Source organism: Stegostoma tigrinum, chromosome 12 (assembly GCF_030684315.1).
Source record: "Stegostoma tigrinum isolate sSteTig4 chromosome 12, sSteTig4.hap1, whole genome shotgun sequence".
NCBI lineage: Eukaryota > Metazoa > Chordata > Chondrichthyes > Orectolobiformes > Stegostomatidae > Stegostoma > Stegostoma tigrinum.
In genome coordinates, this window is record NC_081365.1 from 35,365,424 (window position 1) to 35,383,083 (window position 17,660).

General features: G+C 37.8%; 1 protein-coding gene across 3 annotated transcripts in view; it reads left to right on the plus strand.

Moving 5' to 3' along the window:
* LOC125456971 (F-box only protein 40) overlaps positions 1-17,352 on the plus strand; it is a 29,619-nt gene extending 12,267 nt beyond the window's left edge. For all 3 annotated transcript variants that reach the window (XM_048540629.2, XM_048540627.2, XM_048540630.2), the window contains exons 5-6: positions 4,672-6,558; positions 11,545-17,352. In XM_048540629.2, coding sequence (XP_048396586.2) covers positions 4,672-6,558; positions 11,545-11,778 — 2,121 coding nt within the window. In that variant the 3' untranslated portion in view covers positions 11,779-17,352. The remainder of the gene's footprint in view (positions 1-4,671; positions 6,559-11,544) is intronic.
* The last annotated feature ends 308 nt before the right edge of the window (positions 17,353-17,660 follow it).

The following is a 17,660-nucleotide window of genomic DNA, read 5'->3' on the forward strand; positions in this document are numbered from 1 at the left end:
CTTGTGCACTGCTTCACAAAGTGATGCAGGATAATTAAAGCATTTCTGGTTGCTAATGTTGTTGAATGAATTGCACATTCCTCTGCCATGATACAAAGGATAAATGGGATTCCCAAACATGCAACAACCAAGGATTCCCAAAACTTTGAAGGTAGGGAAACCTAAAGTAGCATGTTCAAAAAATCACAATTTAATGCAAGCAAAATGTCTCCTCAAACCATAAAGTTCTGTATCTGGCAACTTGATTGAGGCCAAAGAATAGTTTAATGAGAATGCCCAGTGTATGAAGTGAATTAAGGCTTCATATTTTAATTATTGCCAACTACCCCAACATATTTCCCACTTACATAAGAAATTATCCAGAAGAAACACTTAAAAATTAGTGCCTTTTCACTTTCTGTGGAGTAAATTTGGAACTGAAAGAAGCAAAAATGGAAGTGAAGTAGTAGAAAAGTATAAGGTACAACTTATACTCAGTTGAGAAAAAGTTGTCCTTAGTTAAAGAGAGATACAAAATAAAGCGATAGGAAAGGAAAAGGAGTTCAAATACCTTAGACCTCAAATTTAGATCTTAGATTGTGAATTGCCTCACCTGCCTGAATCTCATTGTAAATTAAGCTCAACTTCTTATGTCCCAACTAAGGTTTATCAGCATTATTTAACAGGAAATTTACAGTAATCCCAAGTGTGTAAATATATTCTGATTTCTATTTTAGTGCATGTACATACAAATATGTACAGTCTTGAAAGTGAACTTTAACAGGCTTTATTAAAAGTAGTTATATACAAGGCATGGTTACAACGGACATTTTCTGGAACTGTATGCACTCAGGCTCCTGATCCACATGATCTGATGTCACATAACATAGATCCTTAAGCACATGCTTAGTAGTTATTCTTAGAGTAATTGTATAGTTAACTTTTTATTTCATATCTCCTTCGATGATATTTTATGCTGCTCTGTTTCAGTTCTAAAATTTAACTATGAACTATGAACTCTTTACTCCCATTTATCCCCACCCTCGCTTTCAAGTCCATTTAGATGTTGATTTCTAATAGTATTCTCAGCTTCCTTGGTGAGCATCTAGGATGTATGTTCTCTTTTATCATTCTTTAGGAAGGTGAATGCAGAGGCGGAATGGACTAGCACCTTCTCTGTAGATAACCACATTTCCAAAACGCCAAAAGAAAGTAAAAGTGCTGATGAGAAACTAGATTTCTGAAACAGAATCTGTGCAAGTTCCTGCTAGCACTGGGGTCCGCTGGCTAAACAGAAAATTTGTTTACTTTGTTACTATTTCTAAATCATTAATAGAGTTTTTAGTGCCATAAGCACAGAGACAGATCCTTCGGTCCAATCAGTTCATGCTGAACATAAGGCCACACCTCCCTTATCCTAACCCATATCCCTCTGATCCACATGATCTGATGTCACATAACATAGATCCTTAAGCACATGCTTAGTAGTTATTCTTAGAGTAAATGTATAGTTAACATTTTATTTCATATCTCCTTCAATGTTATTTTATGCTGATGAAGGGTCTAGGCCCGAAACGTCAGCTTTTGTTCTCCTAAGATGCTGCTTGGCCTGCTGTGTTCATCCAGCTTCACACTTTTTATCTCGGATTCTCCAGCATCTGCAGTTCCCATTATCTCCCTCTAAACCTTTTGTTTTCATGTACTAAGTGTCTTTTAAACAATGTAACTGTGCCCGCATCCACCACTTCCTGGGAAATTCATTGCACACATGAACCACCCTCTGTGTAAAAAAACTGCCCCTCTTGTCTTTTTTAGATCTCTCTCCTGTCACCAGAAATATATGGCTCCTAGTCTTGAAATCTCTAATCCTAGGGAAAAGACACCTACCATTGACCCTATCTATATGCCTCATGATTTTATAGACCTCTATCTGCACCTCTTAAACCCCTACACTCCAGTGAAAAATGATCCAGCCAATCTAGCTGATCTTTATAACTCAAACCTTTAAAACCAGCAACATCCTCTTTCGAACCATCTCTAGCTTGATAAATATCATTCTTATTCTGCCAGTGCTCTCTATCATTAATCAGGGTTTACTTTTCCATGATAATTTTCTGCAAACTTGATTTTTTCTCTCTTTCAAGAGTTTATTTTTTAAACCTAGACCTTAATTTTTTCATTTGTTGTAGCAGAATATATTTAAGTTAATATTTTTAATTATCTTGATGCTTGAATATTTCTGTAAGAGAGACTTTATCCTCTGCAAATTATTTTTTATGATTGTGTCAAATGTATGACAGCACAGGCTGCCTCCACGCAGGAATTTTAGAGATCTTCTGTAACTCCTTTTTACCATTCTTCCATGCTTAATAACACTTTGTGAATGCTAATAGCTGGGCTTTTACATCAGCAGTCTCTTTGAGGTGGTCGGTTTGTTCCAATCTTTGGTTAAGTTTGATTTATATTAGCTCCTTTTGATACTTCAAGCTTCACCAAATATTCTGCATCGCTGCAAGTTTTATAGGTTAGTTCACTAAGTAACAGATGAAAAACTCTTGAGCGTTTCCATGGCTGTTAATGAGACCCTTTCCACCTTTCAGGTGCCAATCATGTGAATCAGTAATTTCTACACATTGAATACTGCCATATTTCAACTTAAACTTAACCATTTCCTTTTCTCTGGATAGCTATATATTAACTGCTAGCATTTTGAACTAATGCCTAATGGGGTTGTTCTAAGGTTTAAAGTCTTTCCTTTAAATGTGTCCTCTTTATATTGGTGTTTCCTGTGCCCAACTGTAAAGACATTTTGTATAGAGTTGCCTTCTGCCAATGTAGTTGGAGCATCATCTGCTCTTTTAGAAGCTCCATGAACTCATGTTGTAGCTCCAAGGCTTCTTTCCTGCATGATTGAAAACCCTTCCTAACAGTAATCTAAGATATCTCAAATGTTGTGGCAACTTTGCTGTCTGTAGAAACATTCGAGGCTTTGCTGGTATTCTTCCATCATTGAACTAATATAAGGCCTTCTCCTGTAATCCTGCAGGGAAAAATTTCTTCAACTAACTGTTTCCTGCAGTTGTTACATATTCCGGTTGGCTATGTAAAATGGATAGATAATTTTCCCACTTCTTTACTTTCTCCAACAAAGCAATAATGTTCCTCAAAAGAAACAGCAGAAATTTCATGAATAGTGTGCTTGAGTCCAAGACTACAGGAAGGTTTAAGGTCTCTCCTCCACTAAATGAACAACATGAGTGGTGGGTTCCTACTTACAACAAATCAGGGTCTAGTGATTGCTCACCTTCAACGTTACTGCCTTTTCTCCATCATTTGGAGCCTCTCTTTTGCAAGAAATGAAGGGTCTGTATTATTTTCTTGTTGTCTTATGGCTGGAATGACTGTAGTGAAGAGGAATTCCTAGTGCAGAGTCAACTTCAATGTATTTGCTGTCTGCTATTGATTGAAAAATATTCAAAGCTTTATAAAGCTCCTCTTAATTAAAAAAGATTTTAAATGACATACAAGGTTTCTATGATGTGTATTCTATTATAGCAAGTTTAGAATGCATCTGACTGCTCTCTGATTGTAACATCTCCAAAGTTCCAAAATTTAACTAGGATCATATGAAAATTTTTGGCCTCGACCAGGGTTTAGCATCTGAAAGGATAGATACACCTACCCTGTATCAAATTTAAAATTAGCTTTCTTGCTTTTAACTACAATATCTGCACACCAGAATTTGTCTTAGGACTTTAAAAAATCAATGGGCCTATTACATGCCCAAGAATAATTCGTCCTGCTACTCAGTGTCCTCTAATATCTAGGCACTAGAAACTTTTTCTGGTCTACTTCCCCTTTTTTTGCGGCTGACACTACAACTCTGTACTGGTCTTAGCAATCATGACCCTCTATGATACTGGTTGGGCTTAGATTTTCTGAGTTTACTCCTTCAGCCATGTTCTGTATTTCACACACTTTCCACTGGACAACCCTGAGAGTGCTTGATTGTTCCTAATCCCAATTTTTAAAAAAACCTTCAGCTATTGGAGTATTTTACTCACTTTATCTGATTAATTTCCTGTTGCTTGCTCCATTTTTTGCTGTGGGGTTTTTCCTGTTCTTTTTCAGCATTTCCTTCCAGTGGTCCACGTAACTAGGTGAGCATGTGCCTTGATCTAAAAGTCCATTGCTTGGTGCTATGTGACTTTGATGAGCTTCTTTTTAATTCTCCTCCACCTCTGTGTTTGGATCACTTGGCGGGCCTCATTCACCGGCAACACTGTGCTGTCTTTGGGTATCAGTCCAGGCACAGCTTGCCTTTTGCCTTAGGGGTCCGGTCACTGTTCGACACCATGTAGTATGATCAAGTGTACACTACTGGAAGTGAAACTTCATAGACTTTATTTAACATTACAAAGGATGATAAGAGAGGACAACATCTGGAATCTTACAAAATCAGGTTCCAATTCCAAATGATCTTACATCACTCTGACACTTATGCACGTCTTCAGTGGCTATTCTTAGAGTAACATCACAGTTAATCCTTTATTCCATAATAAATAGACATGGATTCATAATTCTAGTCTGCTTTTGTATATGTACAAAATTTACAACACACACCTTCCAGTAATATGCAAGTGCATCAAATAAACCAATGCAATTAAAGCAGTGTCTTTTTTGCTTCTATAGATCAGGAATAGAAATTCGACTTCTCGACTGCACAAACACTGTGAAAAATGTTATAATCGGCACTGCAACAAGACTTTTGAACCTGCTGTTTCCTGTTTGGTTATCACTTGCTCTTCCAAGTGTGGTGCTGTCTTTCACCAATGTAAGGAGGATGAACACACACTACTATGTCCACTGGAACAAGTACCTTGCCTGAATTCAGCCTTTGGCTGTCCCTTTGTTATGGCACGCCACAAACTTTCCAAGCATCTTTATGTTTGTCCCGCCAGCATTGTGTGTTGCTCAATGCAATGGAACCGCTGGCCAGCTAATGAAGATGACATTATAGTAAATAAAAGTGCTGTCAAAGATTCCTTGAATCCAGAAGATTTAGACTTTGGCACTGCAATGACAGATCAGAGGATTCTTTTCAATTCAGTGAAGTTGGCCGAACTTTTTCCTGAGATGGCTGAGCCTGTTGATGAAAATGAGTTGGATTTGAATGAAGAAGGGGCAGTGGGAGGACAACAAGTTAATTTGACAACTTTGGATGGGAATTTCAATGAAACAGGCACAGAAATAAATCAAGATGGATTAGATCAAGTCTGTACAGATGTGGCAGAAATGGCTGAACCTGTTGCTGAATCCAATCAAATAGAATATTTGTCTATGTATTCTACGTGGGAGCATATTTTCAGTAAGGATAAAGGTGGTTTTGCATCTGAACAGAAAATCGAAAAAGCTGAAAACAAGCATAAGAATGAAATGTCATCAGTTTGCACTAAAAGTAAGACAAGTTCACTTGAAAATAAAACAAACATAGCAGATCCAGGTTTGTTAGCATCGATTGAAAAGACAGGAGAAGCTCCTTGGCAGGAAGGTGTTCTAGAAAGACTAGAAACTCAAATGGATAGAAAACACTTCAATATGTACTTGGTTCATCATGGCAGTATGCTTATTCGATTTGGCCAGATGAGTGCATGTACACCCAAAGAAAAAGATTTTGTTTATGGGAAGCTAGAGGCACAAGAGGTTAGAACTGTCAATACTTTTAAAGTTCCCACCAGTTATCGTGCCAAGCGTGGACATATTGGAGAAACGTTATCAAGTAAGATCAAAAAGGAGAACAAAGCTGTGGACACTTCTGACTTGGACACAGAGGCTTGTTATAATGATGAAGTGACTATTTCATTGCTTTGTTATTTGGAAAATGTTCTAAAAGGCCACATTATATCAGAAAGAAAAGTCACTGATGGACTGACCATTGATTTTGCAACTCAGACTTATTCTTTCCCTTCCTCTCCTTTTAGCCGCGATGTAACTTTGGCCGATGTAGCAGCAGACAAAACTTCTCGTCTATATCTTCAGCTCCAGACGGAATGTATCACAAAACGATACAATAAGTTGAATTCTGCCTTTACATTTATGTGCTACCATTTCTTCAGGCGAGATGAGTTTTCATCACATTTCAGGAATGTGCATGCTGATATTCAGTCAGGCCTGAATGGCTGGATGGTACAGAGATGTCCGCTTGCTTATCTTGGCTGTTCCTACTCACAAACGAGATTCTGCCCTTCCAGACAGAAAGCTAAAGTGATCTACAATCAACATCAAAGTACATTTGCAGTCAAACCAAATGTTCCTGCAGTTCTATGTCAGCACAGTCACAGAGATTCAAAAGTATGGCAAAGTAGAAAAAGTGGGCTCAGCTTGAGCACTCTTCCATCTGAGATACTGAGGTATATTGCAAGCTTCTTAGACAGTTATAGCCTAGCACAACTGTCCCAAGTGTCTGTATTGATGAATGCAGTCTCTTCCACTTTACTGCAAGAGCATGGCATGGTCTTTCTTGTCTGGGAAAAGAAGAGTTACTCACATGGAAGCTTCTCTTGGCGAGCTCGAAAACGGGCAAGTATATTACTTAAAATTTTTATTACTTAAAATTATAAAGAAAAGTTAAAATGTTCTATGGCTTCCTTCCTGCTTCTGTGATGTTTAAATTGCTGCCTGCCATTTACATAATTAAACTTGATTTGGTGAAAAATTAATAGAAACATAGAGAGCAATGGGAGCTTTTAAGAATTCCAACTGTGCTAATAATCTTTTAAAAGCCCATTTATTTTCCTTTACCGGCATGGCTATAGGGAGAGGCTGAATAGGCTGGGGCTATTTTCCTTGGAGCGATGGTAGCTGAGGGGTGATCTTGTAGACATTTATAAAATCATGAGGGCATGGATAGGGTAAATAGGAAAGGTCTTTTCCCCAGGATAGGGATGTCCAAAACTAGAGGGCATTGGTTTAAGGTGAGGGGGAAAAGATATAAAAAGGACCTAAGGAGCAACTTTTTCACACAGAGGGTGATGGGTATATGGAATGTGCTGCCAGAAGAACTGGTGCAGGCTGGTACAATAGCAACATTTAAAAGGCATCTGGATGGGTATATGAATAGAAAGGGTTTAGAGGGCCAAATACTGGCAAATGGGATAAGATTTATATAGGATATCTGGACAGCATGATAAGTTGGACCAAAGGATCCATTGCCATGCTGTAGATCTCTATGCCTCTATGGCTGTAAAAGGAACAGTTAAGCTTGTGAATTGAATGTCACCCATTTCACTGGCCTCAACTAATTAAGCACAATGAATTCACAACAGGTCTATCACATTATGGCAGTTTATTCTGTGGACTTTCCATGTTAATGCCATATCCCTTGATTAGCTGATTTATCAAACACATCCTGTTTCTTAATCTTCTGTCACATACATAGCACCAGTGAGCTGAATAAACAGTCTGAGTAAGGCTTCCATAATCATACTTCATTCTGTGGGGAATGGCATTCCTTTTTAGCTACTGGAGCCAAACACTAAAATTCAAATTACTCTTCAAATACGTCAATAATGCAAAAAAAAATTGAACAAAGTCAATTTTTATTGAATTATTGAAATGTGATTTTTAACAGAATGTTATTTCTACAGAATTAATACGCATCAGTTTCAATTTACTATGCTGTCAATTCCCATACCCAAAGCAAATTTGACAATCTACTCAAACCTAATGCATGCAGTTTGTCTATTTTCTGTTTAAATTTGCAAGTATACACTTTACCGCATACTTATAAAATCAATCCATTATGTAATTTGATAAAGTTTTATGCTCTTTGCAGCTATGTGAGATCATGTTGGAAAGAGAGCCTTTACCTGTGCTCAACAATGGTTAGTCCAGGGAATCATTGCCGATTTGAAGGTGATGGCCTTGGGGTTAGTAGCTAGATTAATTTGTTTTCGTATTGACCAAGCAGTAGGCAGGAGATAATCAGAGGTCCAAAAGTCAACTTCCTGTACAAATGAGGTTTAAAATGTGAATGGATGTTGCAAAATTTTTGTGGGTATCTTTCAAACTATATCTGGAAAATTTGCGAAAACAACAGGAAAATGCATAACTGGCCATTTAAACTGATTTTCAGGATTTCCAACAAGCTTCTGGCAGAGTTATGAAAGCAGATCAAGGAATTCCCAAAGGGAATTTACGTCATGAAAATGTTTTCCCTATCTTAAGCTTAGAGGTGGGATATTGAAGTGACAGAAAGAGTACCACATAGCTTCACAAATTTGGTATAAAATATGCAGTTGTGAAGAAACTTCACTTTCAAGAACACCACTATCTTAGTGAATGTTAGACCAGACAAGAAATTTCTAAATATTGGCATTTACTGCTTTATTATGTAGCATGTACGTGCAAAATGATATCCCAGATCTCCAGGTCGATGTTAATCATTGTAGCCCTTTCTTCTTTTTCCTAATCTTTCAAATACTTAGGGACCTTTTCCATCATAAACTCAGCACACCCAGCAATACTGCAGCATTATATGATGTCATGGCGAATCATTTTATTTATGGGCTACATTCCTGATATCGTTGAGAAATTTATTCTACTTGTATTTCCCTATGTGTCCTTATGTACTGTCAAAATTCAGCACAAACACATGATGTTCTTAATACTTCACAGCATTAATGAAAATACCAGAAATCGTCATAGACCAAAATGCCATGAAAATAAATATTATGGTTAATGAGAAAGTAAATTAGTTTTCCATGATCAGACAACAAAAACCTGACAATTTGAGGATCCTGTTTGTTTATTGTCCCCCACTAAAGCAGACATTGATGGTATATGGTGACCTTCAGTTCGCTCACTTCTATCTCACTTCTACCAATGCTGGTTCAAAAATAACCATCCTGATTGCACTGTAGTTTAATCTGAGAATAGCAACTCATGGCATTCAGATATTTCAGTCTGCTGATCACATGCATTCTCTCAACTTGTTTTATTCATATCAATTGATAACAAAGCAGGAATGACTTTACTGATAATGCATTGAACCATTTCAATATGGATAATTTGCCTTAGAAGGGTTCACATCATTAGAAAAAGCTATGAACAATGTGTCCTATCATTAATTCTGGCATAATAATGTTAAAGGGGAATTTAGAATAAAGATGCTGGGCCCCAATGACAGTGAATAGTGTTTTATTAGGGCCTGTATTTTGAAGCATGATATTGATAAAGGGCATCAGGACCCACCATTATTATGGAAAAAATTGGATATGTGTAATGAAATGAAGAAATCCAGTTGCTATCCAACTTAATTGCTTCCCCACAACCTGCTCAACACAGCTGATAGTTTCAAAATTTAAATATGTCTAAAAACGTGAAGCTGTGGTACTTGCTCACAAGATACTACATAAACTCTCCAGAAATTATAGGGCTTATGCATTCAAGTGTGTAAATTCTTGCAGCATTTCAACTGATTGTCACTTTTAATGAAGCTATACATTAATACTTTGACTGTTCTTTTTAAAAAATTGGATGAAATTCAAAAACTGCCATTTAGGATTTAGTCTGATGTAAATGATCAATACAGGTTTCTGGTTTACCATTTCAGTAACACGATCATTATATCTCTAACTATTTTGAATTTATCAGGTTAAAATATATAACCGCAATAAGGTCAGCGTTTCCATTTCTACTGTTGACTATCCCTCTTGAATTTCCTGTTATTCTTTCAAGCTCTCAATGAGCACAATTGTAGCTGCACTTTTGGTGGAGAGTTTTCTTCCTCTGGAAGATACGAAAAACAATTAGATGACAACTACTAGCAGTTGGTCTGTTTGAAAGCAGTCTTGTTTTTGATTCAATACAATGTGTTTCTGCAGGATTCCATGAGTATCTTGATTTGAAGCACAAATGCAGTGGGACATTTCGGGAATTCATGATAATGATATTCCTCATGTAATCACATTTTCCTCATAGTGGTGAAGAAGTAATCTTGCCAGGAGACTGTTAACTTTTGCTGCAACATGATTTTGATGATAGTTGAGAGAGTGGTATGCTGTAAATTAGCTGCACAAGCTCTAATATGTTCACTCCAGACTAATATCCAGCCCGTATAAAATTATGCAATGCCAAGTTGTTTTGACAATGTTCCAGTGCTAAACTTTGAGTGTAGGGTTTCTATTGTAGACACAATTGAAAATTGCACTTGAAATAGTCCTTGTTAAGTCGAAGATAGCACAGTGTGGAGCTGGAGGAACACAGCATCAGAGGAGTAAGCAAGTTGACATTTCAGGTTGGAATCCTTCTTCAGAAAGGGTCCTGATCTGAAACATCAACTTTCCTGTTCCTCTGATGCTGCCTGGCCTGCTGTGTTCCTCCAGATCCACACTGCGTTATCTCTGACTCTAGCATCTGCAGTTCTTACTATCTCCTTGTTAAGTCAAGCTTAGTTTTTCGATAAAAATCATTTGCTTAATCACAAACTAAAAAAAAATCCCTGATGTAATGCTTCCTCAAAGTAAACGTAGTAATGCAATAACAGGGAGGAATCTTGACAAATTGGGAAACATGGTAAGTATAATAGTTTCTTTAAAAAAAACCTTCAAATATTTGAGATTGATGACTTATTGCTATTGTATTAAGAGAGCTGAAAAGGCTTTATCACCAAAAATTAGCACTTCTAGTAAAGGTGTCCTGTCCTTAAAATAAAACAAAAGAACTGCAGATGCTGAAAATCAGAAACAAAAACAGAAATTGTTCGAAAAACTCAGCTGTGGAGAGAACTCAAAGTTAACTTTTTGGGTCCAGTGACCCTTCTTCAAAACTGTGTTGAGTTCTGAAGAAGGGTCACTGGACCTGAAACGTTAACTCTGCTTTCTCTACACAGATGCTGCCAGACCGGCTGAGTTTTTCCAGCAATTTCCGTTTTTGTTCAGTCCTCAACCTATGAGCAATAAGATTTGAAAACATTGCAAATGATATAGTAGAAAATCACACTAAACCATTTGCTTAACGTAAATAATTTTAAACCTTGCCAGTCCATCTAGGAAAATCAGCAGAAGCTTACTGTGCAGACCTGGAGATTTGACAAGATCAGTAGGGTCTGATTTGGGTGAACTGAATCTTGAATTAGCATAAATGATCATGAAAAATGTATGCATGAGTGGCTTTGAGTGGTTTTTAAGATCACACTTAAAATTCCCTGCTCTAATGAGATTCTTTAACCAATTCTATCTGCATGGTTTGTGCTGATGTAACTAACAAAAGCAAGTGAAAATGGAAGCTTGTGGGGTATAAACGGTTACAAGTGTTTCTGAGTAAAATGGAATGGGACTCCTTCCTCTAGAGAATCCCGTTTAGCTTTGGGCTCATTTAAAATTGTAAAACTTCCATTCATGTTGCTCAGAGATCATGAAAAACAAATTTCAAAATATGTGAAAAATGTCATACTAGTTTGCCGCCCTTCAACTCATAGAAATGGCTCTTGCAAGTTGAACTTTGTACCAAAGAGCGTTGATAAATCTGAATTAGTAAGAATCTGACCCTTTTCTTTTATTACAGAGGTGGCAGTTCAGCTCTGTCTTCTCTACTGTCGACAGTTGGAGGTTTAATGATAACCCCAGTATCGCAGAACATCTGAAAACCTGTCCATACTATATGACCGAGAGTAAAACAAAGCCTGTAGCTCTCATCAGTATGTGCATGTCTCCAGAGTTGAAACAAGAGAAAAAGAACCTTGTTACAATGTTTAGTAAGAAGAAAAACACAAATAGATTTTCCAACCTGATTGTATAAAGTTTTGATGTTTTGATCCTGATTTTTTTCAACTGTTTTATTTAATGCTCTTAATTAGCAAGACAAGAGCATACAGCTTACACTAAGGTTGTTAAAGTCTTTATATTTTAATTGTATTATGGCACACTAATCTTTTTGAAGTTGTGTTCAATTTAGCACATAAATTGAAGAGAGGAATGATAATTTTGAGCATGGTACATATTTGACCGATGGCTACAGCTCACATTTGTGTCATAAGGGAGGATGGAAAAAATGCTTAAGCCAAGACTTGCACATGAGAAATATGTGAAATGACTGTAGCAGTAAGTAGGACATGGTAATAGTCTACTTACATCAGGAATTTATTTTCAAGGTCAGAATCTGATTATGATCAGATAATTTAATGTTAGAATGAAGTATATTATTATTAGCACAGAACATGTAGTGTAATGGTAACGTCCGCACGTTCAATGCTCTGGTGACAGAAGTTCAAATCTTATCACAGCAGCCTGGTGGAATTTAAACATTGAATAAAATCTTGAAGTAAAAGCTTGTCTCAGGAATGGTGACCATGAAATGATCATCAATTGTTGTAAAAACCCATTTGGTTCTCTGATGTTGTTAAGGGAAGAAAATCTGCCATCCTTAACCAGTCTGGCCTGCATTTGACTCTGTATCTAAACAATGTGGTTCATGCATAACTGCCCTCTGAAATGGCCAAGCAAGTCATTCGGCTCAAATGCATTTAGGGATGGGCAAAAAATGCTGATCTTGCCAGCTATGCCACGTTACATGAAAGGAATGAAGATTGGGCTTTCCCCATTGCTGCAGTTCTCACTGGGATAAGTTTTATTGATGCTTTCTAGGGAGGAAAGTAACTCAATCAGATTTGCTTTCACACATCTTCTAGAGATTGTCTAGGAGCAGGATGCTTCCCAGTTAATTGCCTCTGTTATTGACTAAGTATTGTAAACGGTGGCATTGCAAAGTGATAAAACTTCTTGATAAAGTTTCTGTTGTACTGACATGAAAAAAAAATTTGCCCTCTAAGTAAAAATCATTTTTAATATTGAGATATCAAGATGTGCCCTTCTAAGATTGAAGGTGGAGTGTGGAATGGAGTGATATGGTTGGGAGTCTGGATTAATGTATTTAAAAGGAATCTTTCTGAGCTTCAACTCCGTGCTTACTTAACTTCAGAATCTTAGTTGAGACTGGAAAAAGAATGTCCATTCATAGAACATATACCTCGCTCCTTTATTTCAGTAATTTTGAAAATGTTTTAAATTAAATCAAAATTATGTGATTGGGCAGAAGCTGTGCCTTTCCATCTCTTGACAATGGTACATCATACTAGTGGGATGCCCATCAAACCTTTTCACATTAATGTTTGATTTACACAAAACAAATATGATTTAAAAATTGAGATTAGTGTGGTTGGTTAAGTCAAATACAATTAAAGTTGATTCCATGTTACTTACAAACTATTTGGATGTGCTAGTTGTGCTCAGTTGGTAGCATGCTTGCCTTAGAGTTAGAATGCTATGGGAGTCGGGTCTGTCTCCAGGATACAAAAATGAGGCTGGTGCTCTACTGTGGTATTAAGGGAGTGCTGTACTGTCAGAAGTATTGTGAGATGTTACACCACACTCCACCATCTCTGATGGATGCAAAAAATCTTATGAAACTGTTAAGCAGAGGTGGAGAGGATTAATTGCTGGTGTTCTGTCAATATTTATCACAAAATTAACTTCACAAAAACAGATTTCAATTTGCAATTATAAAAACAAAATAGTGTAGATGGGGAAACCTAGAATTTAAAAAAAAATTGGATAAACTCAGAATGTCTGGCAACATCTGTAGAGAGAGAAACAGAGTTAATGTTTCAACCCAATGTCTCTACTTTGGAACTGAGTCATTGAATTCCAGATATTTGGGGAAGAAACCAAAAAGATTGATGAGGGCACAGCAATAGATATTGTCTACATGGACTTTAGTAAAGCCCTTGACAAAGTTCTGCATGGTAGCATAATTAATAAAGTTAGATCACATGGGATTCAGGCTGAACTTGCCAAATTGGATACAAAATTGGCTGGATGGTGTGAGACAGAGGATGGTGATGAGGGTTTGTTTTTTGGACTGGAGGCCTGCGACCAGGAGTGTTCCACAGGGATCAGTACTGGGTGTACTTTTGTTTCTTATTTATATAAACGATTTGGATGAGAATTTGTGTGGGGCGGGGCATGGTTAGTATGTTTGAGGATGTCACCAAATGTGATGCTATAGTGAACAGTGAAGAAGGTTATCTAAGGTTATAAAGATATCTTGATCAATTGGGGCGATAAGCTATGGAGCAGCAGATGGAGTTTAATTTGAGTAAATGTGAGATATTGCATTTTGGTAAAACAGACAAGGGCAGAACTTGTACAGTTAATGGTGAAGCCCTGGGCAGTGTTGTAGAACAGAGAGACCTATGGGTTCAGGTACATAATTCTTTGAAATTTGCATCATATTCAGACAGGATGGTTAAGAAGGTATTTAACATGTTTGCCTTCATGCTCAGACATTTATAGGATTTTGGTCATTATTTTGAGGTTGTACAGGACATTGGTGAGGCCTCTCCTGGAGTACTGTGTACCGTTCTGGTTGTCCTGCTATGGGAAGTATATCTTTAAATTGGAGAAGGTTCAGAAAAGAGTTACCGGAATGGAGGGTTTGGAATGGGGGGGTTTGAGTTATAAGCAGAGACTGGATTAGCTTGAACATTCTTCATAGGAGTGACCTTTCAGAGATTTATAAATTAGTGAGGGGCATAAATAAGGTGAATAGCAAGGGTCCTTTCCCTAGGATGGGGGACTTCAAAACTAGGGGGCGTATTTTTAAGGTGAGAGGATAAAGTTTTAAAAAGGATATGAGGAGCAACTTTTTAATACAGTGTGGTTCATGTGTAGATTGAACTGCTAGAGGAAGTGGCAAATACAGATACAAATACAACATTTAAAAGACATTTGGAAAAGTACATGAATAGGAAAGGTTTGGAAGCGTATGGGCCAAACACAGGCAAGTAGAACTAGTTTGGTCTGGGAGCATGGTCCGCGTTGGGCCAAAGGATGCTGTTTGACACTGGCACTCATATTTTAAAAGGGTTCAGTACAATGGGAAGTTAAAGAATATATAATTTAATAAGTTCTTAGAATTCTCATTAGTGAGTGGCATCATTAACTGCCTGGGAGAATTCCACTCTAGGATTGATTTGTAATATTAATTACATATGGCTGATGTTGCTTGTGACCAGGATTGTTCATCAACATAGTTGCTTAGTGTGTGAGATTCACATGCAGAATTATAGAAGGCCTCACATCACTCACAAGTAGAGCCTGCTTCCTCAAGCAAAAAAATGACATACTATGTCCACAGTAGGTGTGATGACAGCTAGTTTTCATCACAATTGTGCATTTGTGATTTAGATGGAGGTGAAAGGAAACATAGGTAACACTTTACAGAGTGAGTTGCAGGATGAGTCTCTCAGTCCAAGTTTACTCCCCCGCCAAACCATCATGAGCTTTTTTGCCTTGCAGTCTCCCATTTGGCTTGAGGCTTCCATGTTCAAACCATCCATTTTTTTTTAACACTTCACCTCCCCACTTTATCCCCTGAGGCTCAGGTATACAGCTTAGCTATTCCAAACATATTTATGCTGCATTCCTCATCAAAGCTGTCAATTGATCCTGCCTCCTGAAGCAGATCTTACCCTCCTACACCCTGTCTCCCACATTTATCTGTGATAATGGGATGCTGCTGGGCCTGCTGTGTTCATCCAGCCTCACATTTAATTATCCCACATTTATCTGGTGAGTTGTCTCCCTTCACAAATATTGTCATCTCTGTGTTCCAGGTCACTACCTCCGATCCCCATAATTGACGTCCCTAACACATCTACCACAGCTAAGGGCCTTGAAGAGCCCCCTTAACTTTCAATGAACAGGCCCTCTGGACTGACTGTGTCTCGTTCCTTAATTACTTGGCATAAAAGCCCCCTGACTGACTTACTATGAATCCCTAGGCTGGTTGAACTTGACCTGTAGGACTGACCATAGTCCACTCCCCAGGCTACAGTGAATGGATTCCCTGACTATGAACATACCAACTAACTGACTGACCATGTCTGAACTTCTGAACTTATATCAGATGATGTTCTTCATTGACTGTGCTAGTATTCCCTAAATGGTAGGTCCCCTTAACGTGATGAAGGATTACTCCCCTAGACTTGAGACACTGTCATTTTGTTGAGACACATGCAATGTATTTGTTGTGTACATTGTTGGTATGTATTACAGATGTGACATTGATGTGGCATGGTACCAATGTATTCACGCCCCCACTTCAATGGTGATTGCTGAATGGCAAGACAAGACAGAAATATTGTAAGGCTGTAGTTCTCAACAACGGAGCAATGCACACAAGGGCAGGTCAGAGATGTGAACATCAAATTGGACAAAGTGAGCGCTAAGAAAGTAACCTAAGAGCCCTGAGATGCATTCTTGGCCAACCTGAAGACCCAGAGAAGATGTTGGCAAGCTGTATCCAATAAGTAACTGCTCTGGGAATTATTTTGTCTAGTTTCTCTCTGCTGCCTGGGAAAATGGTGATCAATCTTGTCAATGAAGCAAGATTAGCTAATAATCAGATGTTAATGCGTGTAATTCAGCCAGTTGCTGCTACCTATTGAGATACCCAGGTAGCCATTAAAATCTAATGTGACAAATTTAACGTTTTTTTCTCAATATCAAGAATCCCATTTTTTATTCTCACCATTTTTTTTCCAACTATCTTGCCTTGCCTATGTTTTTCAGGACCTGGGAATATTCTGCCTTTTTTTTGAAGTATTTTTGTCTTGCATTATTATTTATTATATCTTTTATTACTTATTCGTAGAATATTGGCCTCACTGCCTGGCCAGCATTTACACCCATCCCTAGCTGCCCGTTGAGAAGGTGGTAATGAGCTGCTTTCTTGAACCACTGCTGTGGGTACATCCCAAATTAGGAGGGAGTTCCAGGATTTTGAAACAACATCATTGAAGGAGGGGTGATATATCTCCTTGGACAGTGAGTGGTTTGAAAGGGTAGTGGTATTTCCATGCATCTGCTACCATTGTCCTTCTTGGTGCTCGTGATCATGGGCTCACAAAATTGCACTTCTGTCTGAGGAGCCTTGGTGAATTTCCACATTTCATCTTGTAGATAACATGTAATTCGTAAGAATACCAAAACAAAGTCACATTTACATTCTATAAAAAGTACATGCTGATTTGTTGTCAACTGGATTCTGACTTTTACTTGTGTTGCCATGAAATAACTGGTGCATTCTCCTACAATTTCCACTTTATTGGGAAGGGGAAGGAAATACAACTCTTTACAAAGGTACAGGAATTGTCATAGTGACTTGATATTCTTTGTCAGGGATATGAAACAACTCCCAGTCCATCTAAAGGAACAGCTGAAACTCAATTTCTCATAATGTCTTATTATTATAAATTTTTATGGTATTACAAATAGGCTAGTTACCTATGCTAAATATTCGCTGTAACCAAAATTGAGCTGTGAAACTTTATATTTCAATAATAATGAATAAAGTCTTAGCACAGACAACATTTTGTTCATTTTTCTTAAGTAAAATGGTAATGGAAGGTCTTGTAGTGAAGCAGGTAGCATGTTTAACTAAGCCAGTAGCTCTGGTTTTGAGATAACGAAGTGTGAAGCTGGATGAACACAGCAGGCCAAGCAGCATCTCAGGAGCACAAAAGCTGACATTTCGGGCCTAGACCCTCTGAAGAAGGGTCCAGGCCCGAAACATCAGTTTTTGTGCTCCTGAGATGCTGCTTGGCCTGCTGTGTTCATCCA